Source organism: Oncorhynchus tshawytscha, linkage group LG02 (assembly GCF_018296145.1).
Source record: "Oncorhynchus tshawytscha isolate Ot180627B linkage group LG02, Otsh_v2.0, whole genome shotgun sequence".
Classification (NCBI taxonomy): domain Eukaryota; kingdom Metazoa; phylum Chordata; class Actinopteri; order Salmoniformes; family Salmonidae; genus Oncorhynchus; species Oncorhynchus tshawytscha.
The window spans coordinates 37,507,125-37,533,700 of record NC_056430.1 but is presented as its reverse complement, the minus strand read 5'-3'; the positions used below and the strand labels follow the sequence as shown (position 1 = coordinate 37,533,700).

General features: G+C 42.3%; 1 protein-coding gene and 1 pseudogene across 6 annotated transcripts in view; one reads left to right on the top strand and one right to left on the bottom strand.

Moving 5' to 3' along the window:
* Nucleotides 1–16,233, top strand: part of LOC112216352 (arf-GAP with GTPase, ANK repeat and PH domain-containing protein 1) — a 49,414-nt gene extending 33,181 nt beyond the window's left edge. For 2 of the 6 annotated variants that reach the window (XM_024376306.2, XM_024376289.2), the window contains exons 3-19: nucleotides 345–432; nucleotides 742–827; nucleotides 1,031–1,172; nucleotides 1,823–1,957; nucleotides 2,160–2,281; nucleotides 2,518–2,682; nucleotides 2,938–3,024; nucleotides 3,234–3,338; nucleotides 4,520–4,685; nucleotides 5,015–5,131; nucleotides 5,326–5,463; nucleotides 5,861–5,920; nucleotides 7,478–7,629; nucleotides 8,312–8,402; nucleotides 9,823–10,045; nucleotides 10,397–10,748; nucleotides 12,493–16,233. In XM_024376306.2, the coding sequence (XP_024232074.1) occupies nucleotides 345–432; nucleotides 742–827; nucleotides 1,031–1,172; nucleotides 1,823–1,957; nucleotides 2,160–2,281; nucleotides 2,518–2,682; nucleotides 2,938–3,024; nucleotides 3,234–3,338; nucleotides 4,520–4,685; nucleotides 5,015–5,131; nucleotides 5,326–5,463; nucleotides 5,861–5,920; nucleotides 7,478–7,629; nucleotides 8,312–8,402; nucleotides 9,823–10,045; nucleotides 10,397–10,748; nucleotides 12,493–12,729 (2,466 nt within the window). In that variant the 3' untranslated portion in view covers nucleotides 12,730–16,233. Of the gene's footprint in view, nucleotides 1–344; nucleotides 433–741; nucleotides 828–1,030; nucleotides 1,173–1,822; nucleotides 1,958–2,159; nucleotides 2,282–2,517; nucleotides 2,698–2,937; nucleotides 3,025–3,233; nucleotides 3,339–4,519; nucleotides 4,686–5,014; nucleotides 5,132–5,325; nucleotides 5,464–5,860; nucleotides 5,921–7,477; nucleotides 7,630–8,311; nucleotides 8,403–9,822; nucleotides 10,046–10,396; nucleotides 10,749–12,492 lie in introns of all 6 variants that reach the window. The other 4 variants (XM_042297975.1, XM_042297958.1, XM_024376315.2 and 1 more) reach the window with 3 other exon arrangements.
* Nucleotides 16,234–18,599: 2,366 nt separating this feature from the next.
* On the bottom strand, nucleotides 18,600–22,299 carry LOC112262080 (annotated as a pseudogene).
* Between the last annotated feature and the right edge of the window lie 4,277 nt (nucleotides 22,300–26,576).

Below are 26,576 nucleotides of genomic sequence, written 5' to 3'. Positions count from 1 at the left end.
CGTGGTATATCAGACCGTATACCACGGGTATGACAAAACATTTTTTTTTTTACTGCTCTAATTACGTTAGTAACCAGTTTTATAATAGCAATAAGGCATCTCAGGGGTTTCTGGTATATGGCCAATATACCACAGCTAAGGGCTGTACCCAGGCACTCCGCATTGCGTTGTGCATAAACAGCCCTTAGCCCTGGTATATTGGCCATATACCACACCCCCTCATGCCTTTTTGCTTAAGTATGCTATGATGACGTTAATACTAGTAGTTGTAGAAGAGTAGGGCAAACATGTCACTCTAATAGAAAGAGTGGGGTAAACGTGTGTGTGTGTGTGTGTGTACCCAGGGGGTGTTGGGAGGTCTCCGCAGTGGAAAGTCAGCCTTGGTCCACAGACACATGACCGGGAGCTACCTCCCCCTGGAGAACCCAGATGGTGAGTTTGACAACATCTCCACACAGACAAACTGTGCTGTGTACTTAAAGGGGCAATCGGCAGTTCAAACAACAGCAAATCGTACACCCTGCCAGTGTTTTGGCAAATAGCTGAGGGATGGGTGTGGAAAATGTATCCACTCTCAAATTCATAGTTAGATCTATGGATTCCTGTATAGACAATACTACTAACACAAAGGGCTTCTTGTAATGATCTTGGCCTCTCTCTCTCTCGCACTCTCTCACGCTCGCTCACTCACGCTTTCTCTCTCTCTCTCTCGCTCTCTCTCTTGTTCTCTCTGTCTCTCAGAGGGCAGGTATAAGAAGGAGGTGCTGGTTGATGGTAACAGTCACATGTTGCTGATCAGGGAGGAGACTGGACCCCCAGATGCACAGGTAGGTGGAGGCTTTACTGACTACAGACTGATGAGTAGTGAGTCTCCTTTAAAACACAGAGTTGACAGGTGTTCACTCTGACACAGTGAAATTAACCTATACGTTCTCCTTGTACTCGCTCTATTTCACTCCTTCGCTCCCAATTTGTCTACCTCCTTTTCCCTCTCCCATCCTCCCCTGCCGTCTCACCCCCTCCCCTCCAGATGGCTAATTGGGTGGACGGGGTCATCCTGGTCTTCAGTCTGGAGAATGAGGCCAGTTTACAGGAAGTTTACAGGAACTACAGCGAGCTGGGCTCTCACCGCAACATTGCTGAGATCCCCTTCATAGTTGTGGGCACCCAAGGTAAGACCCTACGCATACCCAAACAACCCATGTTATTCTAAAGATAACATCATGTGGACTTTATATGGGTTTATGAAGGTTTCCAATTAGATGTAGTGTTGGTGTAGTTTCCCAATGGGGTGTAATGTTGATGTAACTTGGAATGTAGTGTTTAAATTTTTTTTATTTTTTAAATGGACCCCCTTTTTCTCCCCAATTTCGTGGTATCCAATTGTCCCATCGCTGCAACTTCCATACGGACTCGGGAGTAGCAAAGGTCGAGAGCCATGCGTCCTCCGAAACACGACCCAGCCAAGCCGCACTGTTTCTTGACACAATGCCCGCTTAACCTGGAAGCCAGCTGCACCAATGTGTCGGAGGAAACACTGTACACCTGGCGACCGTGTCAGCGTGCATTGCGCCCGGCCCGTCACAGGAGTTGCTAGTGCATGATGGGACAAGAACATCCATGCCGGCCAAAGTCTCCCCTAACCCGGACAACGCTGGGCCAATTGTGCACCGTCCCATGGGTCTTCCGGTCGCGGCCGGCAGCGACAGAGCCTGGATTCAAACCAGGATCTCTAGTGACACAGCGATGCAGTGCCTTAGACTACTGCGCCACTCGGAAGGCTCTTGGAATGTAGTGTTGATGTAGTTCCTCCTTCCTCCAGATAAAATCACCAGCACCAACCCTCGGGTGATAGAGGACGCCAGGGCCAGACAGCTGTGTTCAGACGTGAGGCGCTGTACCTACTACGAGACTTGCGCTACCTACGGCCTCAACGTCAACCGCGTCTTCACCGAGGGTGAGGACATGCACACATAAACACACACACTGCTCCTTTTCAGTTCTTTCAGTGCAATGTTGCTGCTTAACTTGGAATTTGACTGAATCAACCAATTAAATGAATTTCATATTCATCTATAGGAGGATCTAGAAAGATGACGGTCTGACGAGTAGTGTTTGTATTTGTCCTGTCTCTATCTCTCTCTCTCTCTCTACCACAGCTGCCCACAAGATCATGGCAGTGAAGAAGCAGGCAGCTCTATTGGCCTCCTGTAAATCCCTGCCCAACTCTCCCAGTCACTCTGGAGGCTCTACGCCAGTGTCAGGAGTCTTTCCTGCGCAGGTACAGCAACAACTTTGGCCTCTAGTCCTCCATACTGGAGATGAGGTACTGGCCCAAATCAATAGGATGTTAATAATGTTGGACTGGTAGTGTTCAGATCAGGGCCTAATCAGATATATAGATTTTGTTTCCATATTTATTTCAGATATTCAGACATCATTCTTTGCTCTCTGTAATCTCACTCTCTCTTTTCAAATGTGTCTGTCACTCTCTCTCTCTCTCTCTGTCTCTCTCAGGCCAGTAATGGTGGTCAGAGCAGTGACTACTCGTCTTCTCTGCCCTCCACCCCAGTGATCAGTCATAAGGAGATCGGTGGGGCAGCAGGCGGGGAGAGGCTGGGCAGCGCCACCCCAGGGTCTGTCCGCAGTGCCTCCCGGCGACGTACCGGCTCCCGCTTCACGGTAACATATACACATGTAAGCCCCCCCCCCACACACACACACACACACTTTCTCATTTACTGACTTTAGTTTCTTCATCGACCAATCCATAACCCTCTCAGGGGCCCTGTGCTTTCTTTGAAATGTACTCTTCTTAGCTCTGTTCATGGATTATAGTCCCTCTCCTTAGCCTCTCTGTCTGTATATTTCTCTCAATCTCTCGCACTCTGTTTTCTCCTGTTAATTGTTGTCATTTGTCCTGTGCCCTGTTTGCAGGGCCGTAGGGGCAGTGACTCGGAGAGGAGGAGTACAGACAGTAAGACAGGAGACCTGGGCAGTGGACGCTCCATCCCCATTAAACAGGTGGGTGACAGTACATCCTGTAGGAGCTGTGTAGAGGGGAACTCACCGCAGTCTTTTGGAGCTCACCACAAACAATGAACTAACATCATGGAGCTAGGAGAGGGACTCAACTTACCTTTGAGAATTTCTAGGCTCTTTTGGCATAAGAGTGACGAACGATAACAAAGAACAGATAAAGAATGTTATCCTTGTCTCCTCTCCTCCACCAGAGTGTCCTACTGAAGCGCAGTGGCAGCTCCCTCAACAAGGAATGGAAGAAGAAATATGTCACGCTGTCCAACAACGGCATGCTCTCCTATCACTCAAACGTCAATGTGAGTCAATGCACTGGCACACAGTGCTACACTATAGTCTAGCTGTTTGTATGGACACATCCCTAATAACCTCACATATACTGTAGCTGATTAGAGATACACACTTATGATAGAGCTTCCTTAGATTGAGAAAAGGAGTTTGTCTTTTTGACCACATGACCTGACAGGGAAAACTCTGGGCTCTATGACAGGGACTTTGGAGTATGGTTGGATAATGAATCCCAGAGTTAGCTAAAGAGTATGGTTTGTGGGTCGTTCCACGAAATGAGTGCCATTGATATTTTAAGTACAAATATTTCATTTTAAAAGCCTTTTATATTCAATTAAATGCCATTACATTTTTTTATATGAATAAAGACAGCATTTTGACATGTTCCTCTGTGCACCCTCTTTGACTTCTAGGAAGATGTTAACCCACTTAATCCCAAAATTTGACCAAGTTCTCACCATCATTGTGAATCCCTAGTTATGTTGCTTTCACAGTCATTTCTGGTGATGTATTATTTATTTAATGTGATTTAGTGACTCATTCTAAGGTAAAAAAATTAAAAAAAATCCCTAATTTTAAGGTCAACCCTGTTACGTGAACTAAACTCTTGTTTTAATATGGTCAAACTATTCCTTTTTCATAATATTTTTCAAAAGAAACATTTGACAACTTCTAGTCAAACCCTAGTGTAAAAGCAGGTGAGCTGGTTCTACTATTTTTGGCAATTTTCTGGTGGTTTTGGAGGATAACGGAGTTGGTCGAGCATAACACATCAACCCTGTTACCCATAGATAGACAGGCTAGAAATGTTTTAACAATATATTTTTTGGGGGAAGCTTGCATTCAATTGCCCCTCCCTGTTGCACACAACAAGCTTGTCACAAAGGGATTCATGGCTGACTTAAGATGAAATCGTCAACCGTGTTATGGTCAACCCTGTTACTTTACTTGCACTTATTTGTTTATTTTTATTAAGTTGAACATGTGCTCTTTTTGACAGAATGTAAAAACTATGTGAAACAAAATGTTTTTTTCCCCCCACCAAGTTACACTGCTCAAAAGGCAGCCAATTGGTGTAACGACCCTTGTATAACCTGCTGAACACTGTATTGAATCCCAGAATGGATTGAACCATGCTACAATACCACTATATATTTTCTGTAATGGTTGACCTTTCCCCCTGACCTGGCAGGACTACATGCAGAATGCCCATGGGAAGGAAATGGACATGCTGCGGGTGACTGTGAAGGTGCCAGGGAAACGCCCGCCTCGTGCTGGTGCCGTCCCTTCCTGTGGCCCTCCGCCTGGCCTCAACGGCCTGGTCAAAGACGTACAGGTGCCTGAGGGGGCCAGTGCAGGTAAAAGGGGCCCCAAAAGGACAGCCACTCTCTCTGTATCACTCTCTCTCCCCTTTCATTATCCTTCTCTCTGAATCTAATCTAGAGCATATTCTCTCTATCCATCTTGATGTCTCACTGTTTTGCCATCATTCTCCCTGTAACTTACTCTTCTTTCATCCATCTCTCACCAGATTTGGGATGTAGAAATACATTGCACTTATGTAATAGAACATAAATAAGCACTTGACAACTTTTTGAGTGATCTACATTCTTTGCTTTGATCACTGAACTGTCATGAGTGTGTCTATGTAATATTTATTTTAAATGTATTTCTCTCTCCCCCATAGTCCATGGTAGTGGCAGTAACCTCCTGCCGGTAGAGGAGGGGGCGGGAGGAGGGTTGTCAGAGGGGTTCAGAGGGGTGCAGCTCTGTCCCTCTGTCTCCTACAGGGCCCAAAGTGTGGGTACGTACACCCCCCTCATCCTCTGGACTTTGTTTATTTATTTTGTCACTTTTGAATTTGCTTGCTCCTCTAGTGTACTCTTATGAGTTATTGTGGATATGATTCTCCGCTAGATTCACATACCCCGTGAGTTTTTTTGTACTGTTATACCATATGACACAAACTTATTTCCTGTGCTTGTGTGCCTGTGGCAGACACTGCCATCGAGGGTGTGTCCAACCCCTCCTCCTCTAAAGACACAGGTCCCGCCTCCCCGATGGTTGACAGGAAGAAGCATCGCAAGAAGAAGAGCATGAACCTGAAAGGAGACACAGCAATTGGCCAAGCAGATGGTAAGCTTCCAACAGTAGTGTATTCAGGGTTTAGTGAGGTTAAACATTCAGAACATTGCAGATAGAACTGCATGAGATTCAATAGAATGTGTTTTACACATTATATTTATCTGAACATTGCATCCTCCGTTTCAAATCTTTGTTGAGGAATTTTAGACTTTGTGTAGACTTCGTTTGTGGATAAACTTGAAACTAAATTTGAAAGTGAACCGGGAATGGATCAATACTGAACAGACGTCTAAAGAAAAACATTGCTCTCATCTGTTATTGCCCTGCTGCTTGAAAATGTCTACTTATTTTCTCCAAAATATCTGCCGTTTTTCCTGTGCTCCTTCATTCTCTCTCTCTCCCCTCTGCTTTCCTGGGACGTCTGATCTGCTAATCTCATACCCTGTAGCAAAGCGCAAAATGTGGAAACTAAAAAGCTTTGGTAGCTTAAGAAACATAAACAAGACAGGTAATGAGGGTGTGTTTCTGTCTGTCTGTCAGCCCTGCTTTTCATCCTAACTGCATGTCTCTGTCCTTCCATCTGTCTTGTATGTCTGTCCTGCTGCCTGCTTTTCTGTTTGTCAATTTCTCTGTCACTGTGTCTGCTTTTAAGATGCAGTAGCACCATATTGAGTTCTCTTTTGAGCAGTGTTCATTTTGGCAGCTATTTTAGATTTAGTTTGTCTTAGTTTCCGTCTTAAAATAGCTTTTAATCTTAGTCACATTTGAGTAATTTCATCATTAGTTTTAGTTATTATCAGTCGCCTAAAACTCTGGACAAATTTAGTCTAGTTTTAGTCACAGACATTTTAGATACATAAGTCAGTGTATTTCTATCTATTAAATAATGAATATTCAGTCTACCTTGTACTTTCATCATGTGCACATTCAGACAGCCTTGTCCAACTATGCCCCCGTATACCTTAGCTGGCAACATTGATATTGTGGCAGATTGTAACCAATGCCAGCCATAATTAATAATATAGGCTATACAGCCTTGGCTACAGGTTAAACTATTTACAGCTCTGATTTTCTCCCCATACAGTGGTTTCCTTGAAAATAAAATAGTTTGAGCTTTACAAAAAATGCCAGACGTATTACTGTACTCCTAATATTCAACAAATAGCATTCGTTTTTTCCCCATAGGAAACACAACTCGTATTTGCGGACCGCGGCGCGGGAACGGCAACACAGATGAATGAATAACAGTGCACGTGTAAAAATAGAGCCTACGTGAATGTAAGAGAGAGGATAAAACATTGTTTCTAGTTGAGGTCAGTTACAAGTCAAATGTCCTGGCTTCGCATCAGTTCAAAAGATTGACGAGTGATTGAAGTGACCGAATGGGATCTTTGCGGGAGTGCTGAACAGATCAGCTCAATCAGACCACACAACTGAAAATGACAATTCTGCCATCTTTCAGAGATGATTGCATAAAATATTTTGCATGCATGCTTATGATTGGACAAAACAGATGAAAAGGAGCTTCAAATGAAATGTACATTAGTCTCAGGTGGAATTCTCGTCTTGTCACATTTTCGTCGACTAAAATGGAAAGTAATTTGTAATAGTTGTAGTTTTTTCCCCAGGGCATCTCATCTCGTTATCGTCATAGTTTAGTTAGGAAAAATAGGCTGTTGATTAGTATTTTTCATCATAGTTATTGTTGACGAAATTAACACTGCTCTTGAGTCTCTCGAAGAGAAAGCGCCTATCTCCATTCAGTAATAGTCTTCTCTCCATATACTCCATGCATCTTCATTTGTCTACCATGACAGCAATGCAATAATGCATGCCGATGTCTACTTAGCAGATAAGTGCTGTTTGGCGATCCACCACCAATCATCATTGTGATGGAGGAAGAAACCCTCTGAATCCACTGTATGGTAATTTGTCATTGGGGCCATGAGTTTAACCTGACCTCAGGCCTAATTGGACCAGGTCATGTAGTCAACTCAGGGTCCTATTTATCATGTTTTGCCTGTCTCTAATACAAGCCTATATATTGTCTGTGTTCTGTTATCAGACGAGGATAACTTTGACTTCCTTATCGTGTCAAGCACGGGCCAGACGTGGCACTTTGAGGCACAGAGTGTGGAGGAAAGGGACGCCTGGGTGACTGCCATCGAGAGCCAGATCCTGGCCAGCCTGCAGCTGTGTGAGAGCAGCAAGAACAAGGCAAGGATGCAGATGTACACACACACAAATCAAATCCCATTGTATTGGTCACATGCACATGGTTAGCAGATGTTATTGCAAGTGTAGTGAAATGCTTGTGCTTCTAGTTCCGACAGTGCAGCAATATCTAACATGTAATCTAACAATTCCACAACAACTACCTAATACACACATCTAAGTAAAGGAATGAAATAAGAATATATACATATAAATATATGAATGAGCAATGACTGAGCGGCATTGGCAAGATGCAATAGATGGTATAAAAGACAGTATATACATATGAGATGAGTAATGCAAGATATGTAAACATTATTAAAGTGGCATTATTAAGTGACTTGTGATCCACTTATTAAAGTGGCAAATGATTTCAAGTCAATATGTAGGCAGCAGCCTCTCTGTGCTAGTGATGGCTGTTTAACAGTCTGATGGCCTTGAGATAGAAGCTGTTTTTCAGTCTCTCGGTCCCAGCTTTGATGCACATGTACTGGCCTCGCCTTCTGGATGGTAGTGGGGTGAACAGGCAGTGGCTCGGATGGTTGTTGTCCGCGGGTACACAGAGACAGACAGGCACACACATGCACTCACACACGCATTACAAGAAAATATCATCTGCATCTGGCGAAGTGTTTATCTAGGAAACCAGCTATTACTAAAGAGAAACTAATTGTGTGTTTTTCAGGCTCGTAAGAACAGCCAGAGTGAAGCTGTGGCGCTGCAGGCTATCCGTAACGCCAAGGGCAACAGCCTCTGTGTGGACTGTGAAGCACCTAGTTAGTCAACTCATTCATTACTGTTGGTTGTATCTCACTTTTCTGCTCTCTTTCTGTTTATTCAATTTCTCTTTCCTTTCGTGCTCTACTGCTTTCTCTGCTTTCTCTTCCATCTTACTGTCCAGCTAGCCCATAACGTTCTGAGGACCATATGTTTCTTAGAGCTTGGCGAGAGGGTGGTTGGCCAATGGTTATTTTGCATACAATCTGCCCACAGTTTTCTGGGAATTGGTGCAGGATAGTTGCTTGGCTTTGGAAAATTCTCAGCACATTTAAGAAACTTGACAAAAAAATGTTTCTTGGTATTTCATTAATATAACAGAATTCCTAAAAGTTCAAACATGATTACATTTACCTTTGATAATGTTCTTATCAAACTTTCTCCAACTGGTTTGACATTGGGAATGTTTTCAAATTGTTTCTCAATATTCTCTAAACTATGTTCTTCTGTGGGAATTTCAGTACTAAAGCATAATGTTTCCTCATGGTTCAATTTAAAGTCATTCTCAAATTGTTCCAAGAACATTAATCATAAAAAATAAACTTTTGTAACGTTCAGACAACCTTCTTAGAATATGATTTAAAAACATATATATTCCGTTCTGAGAATGTTAAGAAAATGTTCTATAACGCATTATTAATGCCTAAAGAAATTAATTTCCATGTGTCCTATCTACGCTTGGAGTTTAAAAAAAGTTAACCCAAAATAAGCTATTAGTGTTGTTAAGTCTTATTGGAACATTCACTGAAGTTATTCAAAAACATCCAAATAACCTAGAATTTCAATTCTCAGGGTGTTAATAAAACCTCCCAGGAAAACTTAAGGAACTATAGTTCAACATTATCAGAACATCCCTGCAACCTGAAAATAATTATTCCCAGAAAAGGCTAAATGTTCACTTCTGTTCTCAGAATGTTTCAAATTCTTTCAGTTTTACTGGTCAGGAAACGAATGGCTTTGTTCCCACAACCAATGTGAAACCAAAAACGTACGTTCCCACAACTTCCATAGAATCAAATGTGTAGCCGGGTGATCTCATTGAGCTTGGTTTTCAGTGGGGGGGAAACGTTCTCCATCAGGGTTGGGGTCAATACCATTTAAATTCCAGTCATTCCATTCCAGTTCTCTTCAATGGAACAATTGAAATTTTAAAGAGTTTGGTTCACTTTTTGAGGTGATGAAAATTGAAATTGACCCCAACACTGTTCTCCATATCCTTCCACTCTTTCTCCAGTGTAAATCCTACTCATGTAGTTGCAACCCAGAATAGAAATGCATTGTAATACCAGTAATCTAATCCCATCTCTGTATTTCCTCTCGGTTTATCATATGCTTGCAGTTTCAGGCCGGACTAAGACTGTACACATTTTAGTCTACTATTTAGTGTGATCCCAGAACCTGCTGTCTCCCCTCTCTCAGACCCAACGTGGGCCAGTCTGAACCTGGGAGCTCTTATCTGCATTGAGTGTTCAGGGATCCACAGGAACCTGGGCACCCACCTGTCCCGTGTCCGCTCTCTGGACCTGGACGACCTGCCCAGAGAACTCACCCTGGTGCTGGGCGCCATTGGCAACCACCTGGCCAACAGCATCTGGGAGGGACGCACACTGGGCCGCCGGAAACCAACACCCAATGCCACCCGGTAGGAGGACTAGGGATACTGGAGGACATGGGACAGACACTGGGAAACAGGGGATAGGACAGGGGAAGGGAACGCTTAATAACATGTGAATAAGTGGCAAGTTTGCTGGACTGCAGTTGCGGTATGAGTTATTGTTGTTATTGTAGAAGAGTTGCATTGATAGAAGTGTTAGAGCTAATAGTAGTAGAAAGTAGAAATAGTAGTGTGTGTGTGTGTGTGTGTGTGTGTGTGTGTGTGTGTGTGTGTGTGTGTGTGTGTGTGTAGATTCTGACTATATACACATGCCTGTTCACACACTCTGTTCCCTTGGTAACTGTGTGTGTCTCTGTAACTGTGTCTGACTGATCCCAGAGAGGAGCGGGAATCGTGGATCCGGGCCAAGTATGAGCAGAGGCTGTTTGTTGCTCCGCTGGTCCCGCCTTCCCCCTCCATGTCCCCCAGCCAGGGGTCAGAGGTCAACACGCTGTCGGCGTGTCTGCTGGTGGCCGTGATGGAGAGGGACCTCCCCCGCCTGCTCCTCCTCCTGGCCCACAGCACCAAGGACGACATTAACGCCCCACTCCGCCCAGGGGGTCACCTCTCTCCTCAGCCCCCTGCTGCATTCCCCAGCTCTCCCATGGGGGGATCCCCCCTGCCGCCCCACTCAGCGCTGCATGCCGCCTGCCAGCTCGCCGACGTGGTCATGACCCAGTTGCTGGTCTGGGTGAGAGAACGTCCCTCCTTTAGTCTCTTCATCCTTCTTTTCCATTTTTTTGTTTTTCATCCACTCATGATACTACAGCCAAAGAATGGCAGAAATGTCAAATAAAATGTTATGTTACATGCTTTGTAAATAACAGATATAGACTAACAGTGAAATGCTTTCAAGCCCTTCCCAACAAAGCAGAGTAAAAAAATGAAGAAATACAATAGAGGAATCATAAAAAGATAATTACACAGTGAGTAATGATAACTCAGCTATATACACGGGGTACCAGTACCAAGTCGATGTGTAGGGGTACGAGGTAGTTGAGGTATATATGTACATATAGGTGGGGCGGCAGTGTAGCCTAGTGGTTAGAGCGTTGGGCTAGTAACCGGAAGGTTGTAAGTTCAAATCCCCGAGCTGACAAGGTACAAATCTGTCATTCTGCCCCTGAACAGGCAGTTAACCCACTGTTCCTAGGCCGTCATTGAAAGTAAGAATTTGTTCTTAACTGACTTGCCTGGTTAAATAAAGGTAAAATAAAATAAAAATAAATAGGTAGGGATAACGTGACTAGGCAACAGGATAGATAATAAACAGTAACAGCAGCGTATGTGATGAGTCAAAAGAGTTGGTGCAGAAAGGGTCAATGTAGTTAGTTAAATAATTAACCAATAGCTACTGCTAACTGCAGTACTTAGCAGTCTTATTGCTTGGGGGTAGAAGCTGTTCAGGGCCCTGTTGGTTGCAGATGTATCGCTTGCTGTGCGGCAGCAGAGAGAACAGTCTATGACTTGGGTATAGTAGTGTGACACTTTCCGAATGCACTGCATAGCTATTTTTTGTAAAGTATTCAGACCCCTTCCCCTTTTCCACATTTTGTTACGTTACAGCCTTATTCTAAAATTGATACAATAATATTTTGCCCTCAATCTACACACACTACCCCATAATGACAATCTACACACACTACCCCATAATGACAAGAGAAAACAGGTTGTTAGAAAGGTTAGTAAATGTATTAAAAATAAAACAAATACCTTATTTACAAAAGTATTCAGACCCTTCGCTATGAGACTTGAAATTGAGCTCAGGTGCATCCGGTTTCCATTTATCATCCTTGAGATGTTTTTACAACTCGATTGGAGTCCACCTGTGGTAAATTCAATTGATTGGACATGTGTATGTCAGAGCAAAAACCAAGCCTTGAGTTCGAAGTAATTGTCCGTAGAGCTGAGACAGGATTGTGTCGAGGCACAGATCTTGGGAAGGGTACTAAAAGATGTCTGCAGCATTGAAGGTCCCCAAGAACACAGTAGCCTCCATCAAAGTTTGGAACCGCCAAGACTCTTCCTAGAGCTGGCCGCCTGGCCAAACTGAGCAATCGGGGGAGAAGGGTCCTTGAGTGCCCTAGCTAGAGCCCAGATTTGAACGTGATCGAACATCTCGAGAGACCGGAAAATAGCTGTGCAGCGACGCTTCCCATCCAACCTGACAGTTTGAGAGGATATGCAGAGAAGAATGGGAGAAACTCCCAAAATACAATGTGCCTAGCTTGTAGCATCATACCAAATATTTAGAAATATTTGCAAACACTTCTAAAAACCTGTTTTTGCTTTATTGTCATCAATTTTAGGAGTCAAGGGGTCTAAATACTTTCCGAATGCACTGTACATGTCTCTTTTATCCACTACAAATTTCAGCTGAATCTTATTGCCCGCTCTCATTCTCCCTCCTCCCCCCTCTCTCTCCCTGGTTGCAGTATGGCAGTGATGTGAGGTGTCGGGACGCGCAGGGGCAGACGGCCCTCACATTGGCGCGTTACGCAGGAAGTCAGGAGTGTGCCGACATCCTCCTGCAGTACGGCTGCCCCAACGAGCCGCCCCCCTCGGTTGCCACAACGCCCAGCCTCTCAGTCGCCACGACACCCAGCCTTTCGCGCAAGAGCAGCGCCACCAGCCTGAGCCGCAGCAGCAGCTCCAGAAGAGCAGTGTCTTAATGTGACAGGGGTTAGAGTACACTGTGTGAAAGTGTAAGTGTGTATGTACGTGTAAAAGTGTGAGTACATGCAATATGTGTGTGTGTGTGTGTGAGAGACAGAGGTTGTGTGGGTGGTGCATGTGTGTTTGTGACCATATGCATGCCAGGGTAGCTCTAGTTGAAGGGGGAGGCTGTGTCATCAGTGTCCTCTAAAAGGAACCCATAAAGTCACACCAGGACGTAGTCCCAGACCAGAAGGACTGAATGAACAAGCAGCCAACACCATCACCACCCTTAGTGGTGCACTGGTCAGCTGTTTATTCACCTACACCAGCCCGCAATTGCTAAATAACCCATCCGCAACTGCCCGACTATATGTGATAGTGAAAATCTGAGGCCTGACCCTAACCCGCAAATATATAAAATGTTAAAAGCTGTAAAAACTACCCAACATGTTTCTGGCAACATTTCAGTTCGGCTTGGATGCATATTTTATGTGACTGAAATAGGCTACTATCAGCTTTTTTGATGCTGATAAAGATAGGAACTTTACAGACGGTCCCTAACCACACATTCATTCTCTCAAGATGCTGAAATAAATAATATTTCTCCATTCCAGTCAAAATGGTGTATAATTTCACAAGTTAATATTATATTAGGCGGTAATAGACCTATATTCAGTGTGCATATTTCAGGATACTATTCCATTTAAAGGTCCAGTGCAGCATTTATATCTGTATTTCAAATCATTTCTGGATAACAATTCAGTACTTTAGTGTGAATGTTTTCAATTAAAATGGTCAAAAAGAAACAAAATTGACTTCTTAGCAAAGAGCAATTTTTCAATGACTGTCTGAGAGTGGTTTGAATGGGGAGGTGAAAACAGAAAATGTGCTCTTATTGGCAGAGAGGTTTGGAACTCTCGTCTATTAACTAATTTACCACATGATGATGTAACCATGGAAGGCCAAAACTCCCTCCCACCAAATCAGGCTGAAACTTCAGGCTGTCTTTTCAAACAGAGCTTACACTAAAAGGGCAGTATCATAATTTTCTAAATTGTACAGTATTATTCCAACCTCATAGTGTGGAAAAAAAAAAAAATATATATATATATAACAAATCATGTTTTTTGAATGTACTGGGCCTTTAACCCATCTGAACAGTAGCCTATAGTTCCCTTGATGTACCATTTTGAAGTCCTCATCTTGTGACTGTCAAATTTGTATAGCGCCTCACAATCACACACAATAGTTGGCACTGCTATCATCCTCTTTTACCACTTCACCAAATCTTTCCCAAACATCAGGCTACTGTTCTGGCACTTCTATTTATATTCAACTCTCCATTTTGCAGCTTGTCTCTTATTTAATTAAACTCCAACATTGTCCTTTTTCCTCAGTGGATCGACGAACTTTTTCTGCTTAAGTTCGTAAAAGCAATTGACGATTGCTGTGTATTCAGAGTGTACAGTTAGGCCCTAAAGTTTAGGCTTAGACTACACTCTAGCACCAGATAATTAAAAAAAAAAAATCTAGCCTATAGATATGAGTTGCACAAGAATGATACATTTATGGATTTTTTTTTAATGCATAGTTTATTCAACCCGCCTGCCCGCCATTCAGCCACACACTATTTAATTGCCCTAAACTGCATGGACTGCAGGTTATGAGTCAACCCACACATCACTAACCACAGTAAAGCCAGGAGGCAGAACTCCCTCTAACTTGGCTCTGTGCATGCATGTTTGAAAGAGAGGGACTGGTCTGGTCAGTGGGGTACCTTGTCCCCACTATGGCACTGATAATATATACTCTTCCAGGCTCACCTCACCACTGCTCTGTTGGACCTTTTTACCTGCCAAAAGGTGTGCTACTGCTTCACCAGTACCCCGTACCCTGAGCCTCACTAACACATACTGACTGACAGACAGGGATAATGTAATGCCAAGCTCTGGGGCCAAATTGATGGCCTGTCCTGTATACTGACTTGGGTTCATGCCCAATCACATCTCTCAGACCACAGGGTTGGGAGAAGAAAACAAACCAGAGGTACAGAACTGCAATAATTGAATTACCAGTGTGAGACAATGGATGTGTCCTTCTCGCCCTTCTGTACCTCTGGATGCTTGAAGTACCATGATAAGACTATAGTATGAAGACGGGAAGATGGTTTCCGCTCTCAACAGCGGAGAATGTCAGTTTAAAATTCATTATGAACATTTCTCCTGTGCTTTGATGGTTATGGTTGACGTGGAGCAGCTTAACTTAAAATGCAGCTACATCTATAAAGATGCTTTCAATATGATGATAAAAGGAGTATGATGGGGCTCATTGAATCCTCTGGATGACATTGTACTTATACAGAAACTTAACAGTGGAGTCAAGACCAACAGCAATGGCCAGTGCTGGAACTATAATGACCACTGTTAAAGTATCACTGTACCACAGTCAGACAAAACGGTCAGTTACTGAACAATGCTCAGCTGAGATCAAATTCAAAAGAAATACTGTCCAACAGAGAGAGGATTTGTATTTTAAGAATTTAAGGTCAAAATAATTGTATAGGAAGACATATGAAATTTACATCATTACTATACTTGTCATAGTTATCAATATTGAGAAGTACTTCATGGACAAGAATGTTAATGTGGGTTCTGAAGTTTGTATGGTAGGTTATTGTTTAATACACACAAGGGTTACTCTTAGCTGTTCAGAGATACAAAACAGATTTGGTGATTATTTTATTTGGCAGTCCGCTATCTAGCTCCCTGACGTCACTTTGAGATCCAAGATGGAGACTTGTAATGTGTGTGAATAATGCGTGTTTTGGAAATGCGAGAGACCCACCCACCCACTAGGGCAGTTTCTATATGTCCTATTTTAGCTGAACAGTGTTACTGCCAGACACCATTGTATTGTGAAACAAATTAAATGCCTTCCAGTTTGATTGAATGTATTGCAAATATTGGGAATGTTTTGTGTGCACTGCCACACCCACAAAAGAAAAAGGGGTTCAAAACCAAAACTCAAGACGTCATTCTCGATTATTATTCCAACTGTACAAAATGATTATTAGTAAGGGAAATGAATTGCCTTGTATTGAGAATGAAAGGTTTGCTAGTGGCCACAATAGAGACCATTATCATAACACCACAAGGACCATGTTGCTTTTATATTGGGACTTATCAATCTACTGCAGTATGATCATACCTCTTTTTTTTAATGACTGAAAATGAACATTTGTCTGTAAATTGTGTATGCTTTTGTTTTGCAGTGTTTTTCTACTCCTGTATATGATTCATGGCTCATTCAAGTTAGCTGTCAATACAATTACTGTCAAACCTGTGGTTTTATTTATATATTTGGGAGTGTTTCATATTTTAATGTGCAACTTTTATCTGCTTAAAACAAATAAGGAAAGGAAAAACAGTATACAACAAAGCAACAATAAAAATGTTGTATTCTGGGTATTTTGTCATTTGAATGAATTGACATGAAGGGATATAAAGCTGAGGAATGGATCTGTCTCTCTACATGTTTTGTTTTTTTCCCTATGCAAGTTGTGTGTGTGTGTGTGTGTGTGATGGAGGGGGTGAGGGGGGGTAAATCAACAAGTGAACCTGAAACACTCATTTCCAGTGTCGGCCATGGGGAGGCAGATATGTATATTGTAGAGATCATTTAAGAGTTCTGTAGAGTTCTGTAGTGTCGGCTCAGGCCAAGCCACAGAAACCTGCTAATTAATCCTGGTTTACGTCCCAAATGACCCTTTTCCCAATGTAGTGCACTACTTTTGACAGGGCCTATAGAGTATCACAGTGTTTGTCATAATACCCATAAAACATACCGGTCAAACAAGGAAATGGTTCCAATTGATTTTCCACCATTCATTTTTCCCATAGGAGATTTTAGAAACACTTAAAATAAGGGATGTGTTTTGTGTAGGCTTACCTTGGCGTGACGTTTTGATAACCGTGTAAATCTTTCCAGGACAAGGTGCCTTGTCAATATAATCAACTGTATTTTTGCCCCCCCCCCAAAATCTTAATGCTAATTTGCTGATAATGTGGCGATCAAAGAACTACAAATGCCATGATGATATGGACGAGACTGCCTAATCAAGGCAAAGGTAAGAATCACTGGATTAACAATCTGTAAATGAAATGTAATGACATATTGGTTACATTTCTTTAAATGGACAATTCTGTGATCTGTATTGTGCAAGTTTTAAATTGACACAATACCTGTTAGCAAAGGTGTCAGAGATGGCTTGTAGGAATTTGTAGTCTTGTATAATGTCTATTTTGATGCTAAACCTGACCTGTACCAAAACGACAAGGCACCTTGTCCTGAAAAGATTTACAAGATTATCAAAACGTCACGCCAAGGTAAGCCTACACAAAACACATCCCTTATTTGTCATCTTTATTTTCTTGTGGTTGTGAGAAGAATGTGCATGACATTCATTTTGAGGTTAATAACTTGTTTGTTCATACAGTGCCTTGCGAAAGTATTCGGCCCCCTTGAACTTTGCGACCTTTTGCCACATTTCAGGCTTCAAACAAAGATATAAAACTATTTTTTTGTGAAGAATCAACAACAAGTGGGACACAAACATGAAGTGGAACAACATTTATTGGATATTTCAAACTTTTTTAAATCAAAAACTGAAAAATTGGGCGTGCAAAATTATTCAGCCCCTTTACTTTCAGTTCAGTGAGGATCTCTGAATGATCCAATGTTGACCTAAATGACTAATGATGATAAATACAATCCACCTGTGTGTAATCAAGTCTCCGTATAAATGCACCTGCACTGTGATAGTCTCAGAGGTCCGTTAAAAGCGTAGAGAGCATCATGAAGAACAAGGAACACACCAGGCAGGTCCGAGATACTGTTGTGAAGAAGTTTAAAGCCGGATTTGGATTCAAAAAGATTTCCCAAGCTTTAAACATCCCAAGGAGCACTGTGCAAGCGATAATATTGAAATGGAAGGAGTATCAGACCACTGCAAATCTACCAAGACCTGGCCGTCCCTCTAAACTTTCAGCTCATACAAGGAGAAGACTGATTAGAGATGCAGCCAAGAGGCTCATGATCACTCTGGATGAACTGCAGAGATCTACAGCTGAGGTGGGAGACTGTCCATAGGACAACAATCAGTTGTATATTGCACACATCTGGCCTTTATGGAAGAGTGGCAAGAAGAAAGCCATTTCTTAAAGATATCCATAAAAAGTGTCATTTAGTTTGCCACAAGCCATTCTGGAAGAAAACCTGATGGAGTCTGCAAAAGACCTGAGACTGGGACGGAGATTTGTCTTCCAACAAGACAATGATCCAAAACATAAAGCAAAATCTACAATGGAATGGTTCAAAAATAAACATATCCAGGTGTTAGAATGGCCAAGTCAAAGTCCAGACCTGAATCCAATCGAGAATATGTGGAAAGAACTGAAAACTGCTGTTCACAAATGCTCTCCATCCAACCTCACTGAGCTCGAGCTGTTTTGCAAAGAGGAATGGGAAAAAATTTCAGTCTCTTGATGTGCAAAACTGATAGAGACATACCCCAAGCGACTTACAGCTGTAATCGCAGCAAAAGGTGGCGCTACAAAGTATTAACTTAAGGGGGCTGAATAATTTTGCACACCCAATTTCAGTTTTTCATTTGTTAAAAAAGTTTGAAATATCCAATAAATGTCGTTCCACTTCATGATTGTGTCCCACTTGTTGATTCTTCACAAAAAAATACAGTTTTATATCTTTATGTTTGAAGCCTGAAATGTGGCAAAAGGTCGCAAAGTTCAAGGGGGCCGAATACTTTCGCAAGGCACTGTATGTGAAAACAAGAAGGCTGGGATTGAAAACCAACAATTTCACAGAAAAGACTATTGGTATTTTATATATCCACATCATGAAGCTGGTTTATCACATATGTTCAGTAGCTTGTTCAACAGTGTTTTTGAACAGATTATAGCAGTAGGATAAGATATTACAACCAAAACATGTAAAGGAAAAAAAGGATCTATTGATGGAAGCCACAATGTAATTGTCTGCATTTCCAATACTCCATATTTTTTGGGAAATACATAAAATAGATGCATTTAAACAAATATATATATATATATATATATATATATATATATATTCCTTTTATTTTCCCCTACCTCCCCTAATTGGGATAAACTAATGGAAAACAACATTTAGACTTCTACATCCAGCATATACATACTGTACTATATACATTCTACAATAGTTATATTTAGTTTGTTTTGTAGTCCCATCCTTCAGCTCCACTCAACCACTCCCATAAGCAAGGAACTTAACCCTAATTTGCTCCAGGGGCGTCGTACTACTATGGCTGACCCTGTAAAACAACACAAATCACTGTGGTCCTTTGTAGCTCTGATGGTAGAGTATGGCACTTGTAATGCAAGGGTATTGGGTTCGATTCCTGGGACCACCCATATGTAAAATGCATGCGTGTATGACTGAATAAAAGTGTCTGCTAAATGGCATATAATATTATTATATATTACTGCACATATCTGGTGTATGTGACAAAACATCCACTATTGCGGGAGACATGCGGTAGAATGTCCCTTTGCCATGCTTGATGAGTTTTTGTTCCCCCTCTACAATGGTCCCTCTCTTTAAGACTCCACATCCGATTGGCTGGTGCTGGCGTTACTCAACTCCTTTGCCTTCTCATTGGCCGCTGCCCTTCCATTACCCACACGGTTGTCATGATTCTCGTCCCTTCCCCTGGCGACAGCGTCTCTGGGCAGGTGGCGAGCCAGGTCGGCGATGAGGTTTCCACGGAAACTTCTGCTGAGGAAGTTGTAGAGGATGGGGTTGGCCACACAGTGGAACAGGGACAGAGCCTTGACCACGACATAGGAGAAGTAGATCTTCTCCACCGTCTGGCAACTCAGCACCCTTGGGTTCAGCTCATCCACCACCAGCAGCATTAAGACACTGTGTAAGGGCAGCCAGCACAGCACAAACACCAGGGAATAGAGATGAACCAGCCACAGCTCCTTCCCGCGCCCCGCCCCCTCGGGTCTGGCCCACACCGCCCGCAGGGTCAGCAGGTTAAAGGTCACAATGATGGATGCCGGGCCCAGGAACTGGAAGATAAGGTAGAGGAAGGTGTGGGCGGTGTTCCAGTCTATAAAGTTGTGCTCTGGGTAGCTGTAGCAGCCTGGCTCGTCCCACTCCAGCAGTGTCACATGGGCGTTCTCCAGAAGGCCCAGAACCACGGACAGGACCCAGAGGAACCCACAGAGAAGGCATCTGAACCTGGCCTGCTTGGGGCCCCAGGGTCGGGGCCCGGTGTGCACCACGGCCAGGTAGCGCTCCACCGTCATGTAGGCCAGGAAGAAGGAGCTGCTGTAGAAGTTGATGTCATAGACGAGGTTGGTGAAGCGGCACAGAAGGTATCCCCACACCCACACGTACTCCATCATCGCCTCCAGCATAAAGAAGGGCACCATCACTGTCATCAGTAAGTCCGACACGCCCACGTTGAGTATGCAGAAGAGCACGCTGTTGCGGCTGCTGCGCCGGTGCCAGTTGACCCACACCACCAGGGCATTGAGCGTGAGGCTAGCCATGAAGAACAGCAGGTAGAGCAGGAAGAGCGCCTCGAGGTGTTGTCCAGGTCCACATGGCACTCATGGATGAACCAGGCAGAGTCTGTGTAGTTGTTGTCGTTTGAGGCAGAGGTGGGGTGTTCATCCATGACCTGTAGGTGGACAACGGTAGTGTATCCAGATGAAAAAAACAGAAATAAATACAGTGTCATAAGGATTTCTATGACAAACATCAGGGGTGACCACAACTACATTACCTTTTGTGTGTGTTTGTAGCCAAGTTCAAAACCCCACTGAGGACGTCATTACAAAAGGATGTTTGTGTAAGATTGCATCTCGGGACTCATCCCAAATTACATTCCCTTCCAAATACCCATTATCTATCCTGATTACCTAGTCACTTTTACCCCTACCTACATGTACATATTACCGCAACTACCTCGAACCCCTGCACATTGACTCGGTACCATTCCTATATCTCATCCCGGAACTTTGGGTATGAGGCAGTTACAGAATGGACTGAATGCATCTGTTCTCCAGGGCGAGGATCAGAGGAAGTGTTTAAGAATATTAAAGGATCACTAGAGGTCTTGACTGTTACACATATCAAACAATCCTATGAAGAACATTAGATCCAGATTAAGTCAGACCAGAGACTTGACTGATACAATGCTGCAAATCTGTGGTACTTCTAATCTATAGATATTGCTGTGGATATATCTAAACATAAGTTTAAAAGCTAAGCAACAATGGCTGGATAATTACCAGACCATATGGAAAGAGCCTATATGAGAAATACGTCATAAAAATCTCTCTCCTACTACTGAATGAAGGGGGAAAGCTAAGAGTAAGTCCCAAATGGCACCCTATTCACTACTTTTGTCCATAGCCTGAGCTCTAATCAAAAGTAATGCAATATCTTTTATATTTTTCCTTTATTTAACTAGGCAAGTCAGTTAAGAACAAATTCTTATTTTCAATGACGGCCTAGGAACAGTGGATAAACTGCCTTGGTCAGGGGCAGAAGAGATTTTTACCTTGTCAGGTCAGGGATTCGATCTTGCAACCTTTCGGTTACTAGTCCAACGCTCTAAACACTAGGCTACCTGCCACTGGGGAATAGGGTGCCCTTTAGGAAGCAGCCTGAGAGATGAAAGTAAGAGGGGACTTCACATCAGGAGGCTTACCTTGAGCAGTGATGAGAGGACAAGATCAGGAGCGAGAGAGCAGAGCTGTTCACCTGTAGGATCCACTGCAGCTGAGCGAGATCAAAGTCATGGCTGCACTGGCTGTGTGTGTTCCTCAATGACCACTGTACTGGTAGAGACATGAGCCTCACAGTTAAAATCCTTCCTCACACCCACCTCCCCAGCCCTGACTCAACATCACCCAGCTAGAGGAGGACAGGATATCCTCGCTGGAGTGGGAGGAGAAGGGGTTTGGGGGACATTCTGGCAAAAGGATGAGCAGACCAACATAGAGGGGGAGATAAAAACATGACAGATGAAAGAAGCCTCCAAAAAGAAAAGAAAAAGACAATTGCACATAACTGAGCCACCCTGAGTTCATTATTATGATGTCACTAAAGGGGCTAAAATGAAATCATTATTAAGACTTGAGACTACCAGGAGTTGTGAGCAAGAGCCAAAATCTATCATAGAAAGGTGAGGGTCAGAGGTCACTGAAGGTCAATGTCACCTTAATCAGAGAGGTCAGGGAACCAAAACAGATCCAACACACTTTTCAACAGTTGCAAGATTAGGCATGGAACATATGGAGTCCAAGGTTTATTTTTCACCCCAGGATTAACAGTCCCTATCTGAGATTGAGTGAGCCCTGAATAATTTCTAATGATCATGTCAACTCATAATAAACCATCCATAAAAAACAATTATACAGTGCGCCCCAAAAGCATTGGGACAGTGAAACAGCAGACAGTCAGCTTTCATTTGAGGGTATGTTCATCCATATCGGGTGAAGCATTTAGAAATTACAGCACTTTCTGTACATCCCCCCTTTTAGGGGACCAAAAGTATTGGGTAATTAATGGCAAATAATGTAGTGTCATTTTTATTGTAAATAAGAATATCATGTTTCTAAACACCTCCACAATAATGTGGATGCTAACATGATTACGGATAGTCCTGAATGAATCTTGAATAATACGTGAGAAAGTTAAAGATGCACAAATATCATACCCGCCCCAAATGCTAACCTCCCCTGTTATTGTAATGGTGAGAGGTTAGCATGCCTTGGTGGTTTGATATTTGTGCATCTAACTTTGCATCTAACTGTTTGTGCATCTAACTCAGTCATCATTAGTCACAATTCATTCAGGACTATACGTAATCATGGTAGCATCCACATTAATGTAGAAGTGTTTAGAAACATGATATTCTTATTTACAATAAAAGTGACAATACTTTACCATTCATTTCTATTGGGCACAAAATAATCTGAAACACAACCAAAACAAACATCCAACAAGTTTGTAAAATCACAAGCTTGATATAATCATTGCGTGCTAGGAATATGGGACCAAATACTAAACTTCTGACTACTTTAATACACATAAGTGAATTTGTCCCAATACTTTTAGTCCACTAAAATGAAGGGACTATGTACAAAAAGTGCTGTAATTTCTAAAACGTTTCCCCCGATATGGATGAAAATACCCTCATTAAAGCTGACAGTCTGCACTTCAACCTCGTAGTCATTGTATAATTTCAAATCCAAAGTGCTGGAGTACAGAGCCAAAACAAAATGTGTCACTGTCCCAATACTTTAGGAGCTCACTGTATATATAAACATGAATAATTTGGCCCTTAAGCATTGGGTCATTAAATAAGTCCTCAGTCACATAAATCATTTACACTTAAACTCATCCATGCAACTACTACGATTGATTGTCAATCACAATCTACAACGTTGTACTGTTCATCTGTCATCACTGAATACATGCCTGCTTGTTGCTACACTGTGTGCCAATAAAGATGGCAAGTAATAGGTAGCAGGGACATTGAGCAGCCAGGTCACGATCAGCTTATCAAGACACTGGCGAGTGGTGACGTGTGTGCTTCAGTGCCGTTTGAGTTTTTAACTTTCTCACTATCTATTACCAGTGTGTGCATCTGTCTGGCTATGTTTCATAGGGAATTGTTACAAGACAGGTCGGGACACACACAAGATACTCATGAATAGGTTTTGGAATGTTGACAATTTGGGATACATCTCAATTCTGACGAGTTGCTCTGATCGTCACAATTCAAATTTTGCCCCAAAGAGTGGCAGACTCGAGTGATTGATGCTATCACACACATCAAGTGGCCATTCCATAAAGGGCTTATTTTATTATTATTTTAACATAGGCGACGTATAGTCTTTTGTAACCAAGTCTGAGGCACTGCGTAATGGGCAGGTCTGTCTCACTGTCTGGAGAATCTGACTGCTATGATTGAATAGAGCACAATCAGCACAGCTGCTTCTCTCGTGTTAGTTGGCACTGTGCCAGTGGGCATGATCCTAATCCATACCCAACCCTTCAGCAAGTCATGACAAACTCACAAAGCTCAGCTTTGGACGAGACGGACTTTGTAGTCAATTCTTACACTGGAATTTATGTTTCTGACTCTTATCGATGCCACAAAATCAGAAGTTGGTTCTAAGGGGAGGTTGACCTTTAACAGTGCTTTCAGAAGAGAACTGTGCTGAGAGGGCAGAATCAGGGGTAGAGGAGATACTCAGCGTTTTCAAAAGACTTGCAGTCTTGTTTAGGGTGACACTGAGTTTTAGAAAATAATGGAAGAAGCATCTTGAAATTCTACAGAGTCATTACTGGTGTCTGCATCAGGAAAGACATAGTGCTATGGAAGTTTTACATCCACAAACCAATTTATCCAGTACATAGTAGCTACAGTACCACAAGATCCTCTAAGACTTCTCATCTTACTATTATTCCACAGCTACGTTAGGCTATTTCAGATCCTGCCATTTCAAATACTGCTGCCCTCTATTGTTGTCTTCTATAACCCCTGAAATAATGTTGCCACCTAAACATCTATAAAAATTAAATTGTGTCAGTTTTAGAGTGCATTCTGTAGTTTCAAAACAGCATTTTATTTTCAGTTTAAACTGACAGCAACCGTAAAGAGTATACAGATTTTTTTTCAAGCACAATTTTCTGCTGCAACTTGATTTTTTACATTACAATAAAGCTTGTACAATGATAGACACCAGTGCTTGTTTCTTGTAAAGTATACTGAGTATATCATGTATATTTATAATTGGCATTCTCTGTTTAACTGATTGAACAAGCTTTATTTGTATATTGGTTTTTGTGGTGTGGTTTTCATATAAGCCCTTTTGGGTTTCCAACCTCACCTGCACACCATTTTAACCAGTTTATCTGTACGGTTTTGTCTTTCACTTGTTTTCTTTGGTGCAAATAAATTAAAACAGTGCTTGTTAGAAAGTAACAAAGTTAGTTCTCATCCCATATCTCTCTCAGGTCACAGATGTTTATCTTGGATTTGTTTCAATCTCTTTCTTAGAAAAGAGCGCCTCACCTTTTCAAACCCCTGTGTACCTCGGTGTTTACTCAGCAATTCCCTTTGTTCCCCGTACCAACTTATTTTGTTGATCTTCCTTATTGCAACAGGAAAACATGTCAGCAGATTTATGATATACAAGGCAAGGACAATAAAAACTGTGACCTCTGACCCTAGTCCTGCTGTTCTGAGGAGAATGTTAAAGGAACTACCCCCTCTAAAAGGATGTTACACTGAAGGACTAAAAACCATGAAGGCGTTTGTTTTTGTGTGCTTTGACAGACATCACACAATGTACATGTAATGGAAAGTGTTTGAGACAGATGACCTTAGTTCAAGCCCAGTCGAGAGGCAAGTTGAGCGAAAAAGCAAATCTGCTAAGGAAGCACTGGGACGCTGGTTACATGCACACACAAATACACAATGAAATCATTCTAGGAAGCTTGAGAGGGGAGGGGTATCTGGGGAAAGGACATGGTGAGTCAGTTTGACTCTGGCCAAGCAAGCTTTTATGGCTCAATGTGTGTATTCTATCCATTTAGTGGTGCCTCCCCATTCAACACTATGCGTGGGTGGTTAATGCTTTGGGTAGGAAATGTCTGTCCATCCTTATTATCCCTGTAGTAAATCAGACTGTTACACTGTTAATCAGATTGCACTGTGATTGCCTGCCATGTGGGATTTGGTGGTTTACTGGAAGGCATTAACATGTTAATGACATCCCTAGATGTTCAAGACCATTATTTTCCTCCAAAACAAAATATTTTCCAGTGTTACCTAGTGTTTATTTTTCAGTATAATATTTCTATTGTTGACTCCAGAGTTAAATCAACTTTGTAAATATGAAATTAACACTCAGTGGTGTAAAATAACCCCAGTGTTGGTGTTAATAACCAGTGTTGAGTGTGAGAGTGTCAGTTTCTCTGTGGAGAGTATAACGTTCCCATCAAAACCACATCCACCATTATCAGCATGCTCTACTGCAGGTGGAAATGTTAAGGATTGTTCTTATATTTGTGTTTTTGAATGCACATTGATTGATTAATCTTACACTACAAAGATAACCTATTTTTCTAAACTAATCCAATCAGATAGATTTAATGCAGGTGATTAAACATGAGAAGTCAGTATAAAATGAATTGTTTTGTATTCTTGACTTTAGAACGTTCCTGTGAATAAACATTTGACTGTGGTAGACTGGGCCTCCGTCTGTTTTCATTTCTATCAGTATCTTACAAATCCTGATATAGCAGACTGAGTAATTACAATTGAATTGGGTTATGTACCTGGAGAACATAATTCTCTTATCACAACCGCAGACCACGTTACCACCTAGGACCTCCACATCCGGCTTCTACACCTGCAGGATTGTCTGAAACCAGTCACTCGGACAGCTGATGAAACTGAGTAGTATTTCTTTCTCTAATAAAGCCCTTTAGTGAGTAAAAAAAATATAATTCTGATTGGCTGGGCCTGGCTCCCCAGTGGGTGGGCCTATGCCCTCCAGGCCCACCCATGGCTGCACCCCTGCCCAGTCATGTGAAAGATAGATTAGGACCGAATGAATTAATTTCAATTGATCGATTTCCTTACATGAACTGTAACTCAGTAAAATATTTTAAATTGTTGCATTTACATTTTTGTTCAGTATACATGACTTTGCAAGCCAGCATAATGTGGCTTGTAAGCCTGATGTGGGCTGTAAACCTGATGTGGGCT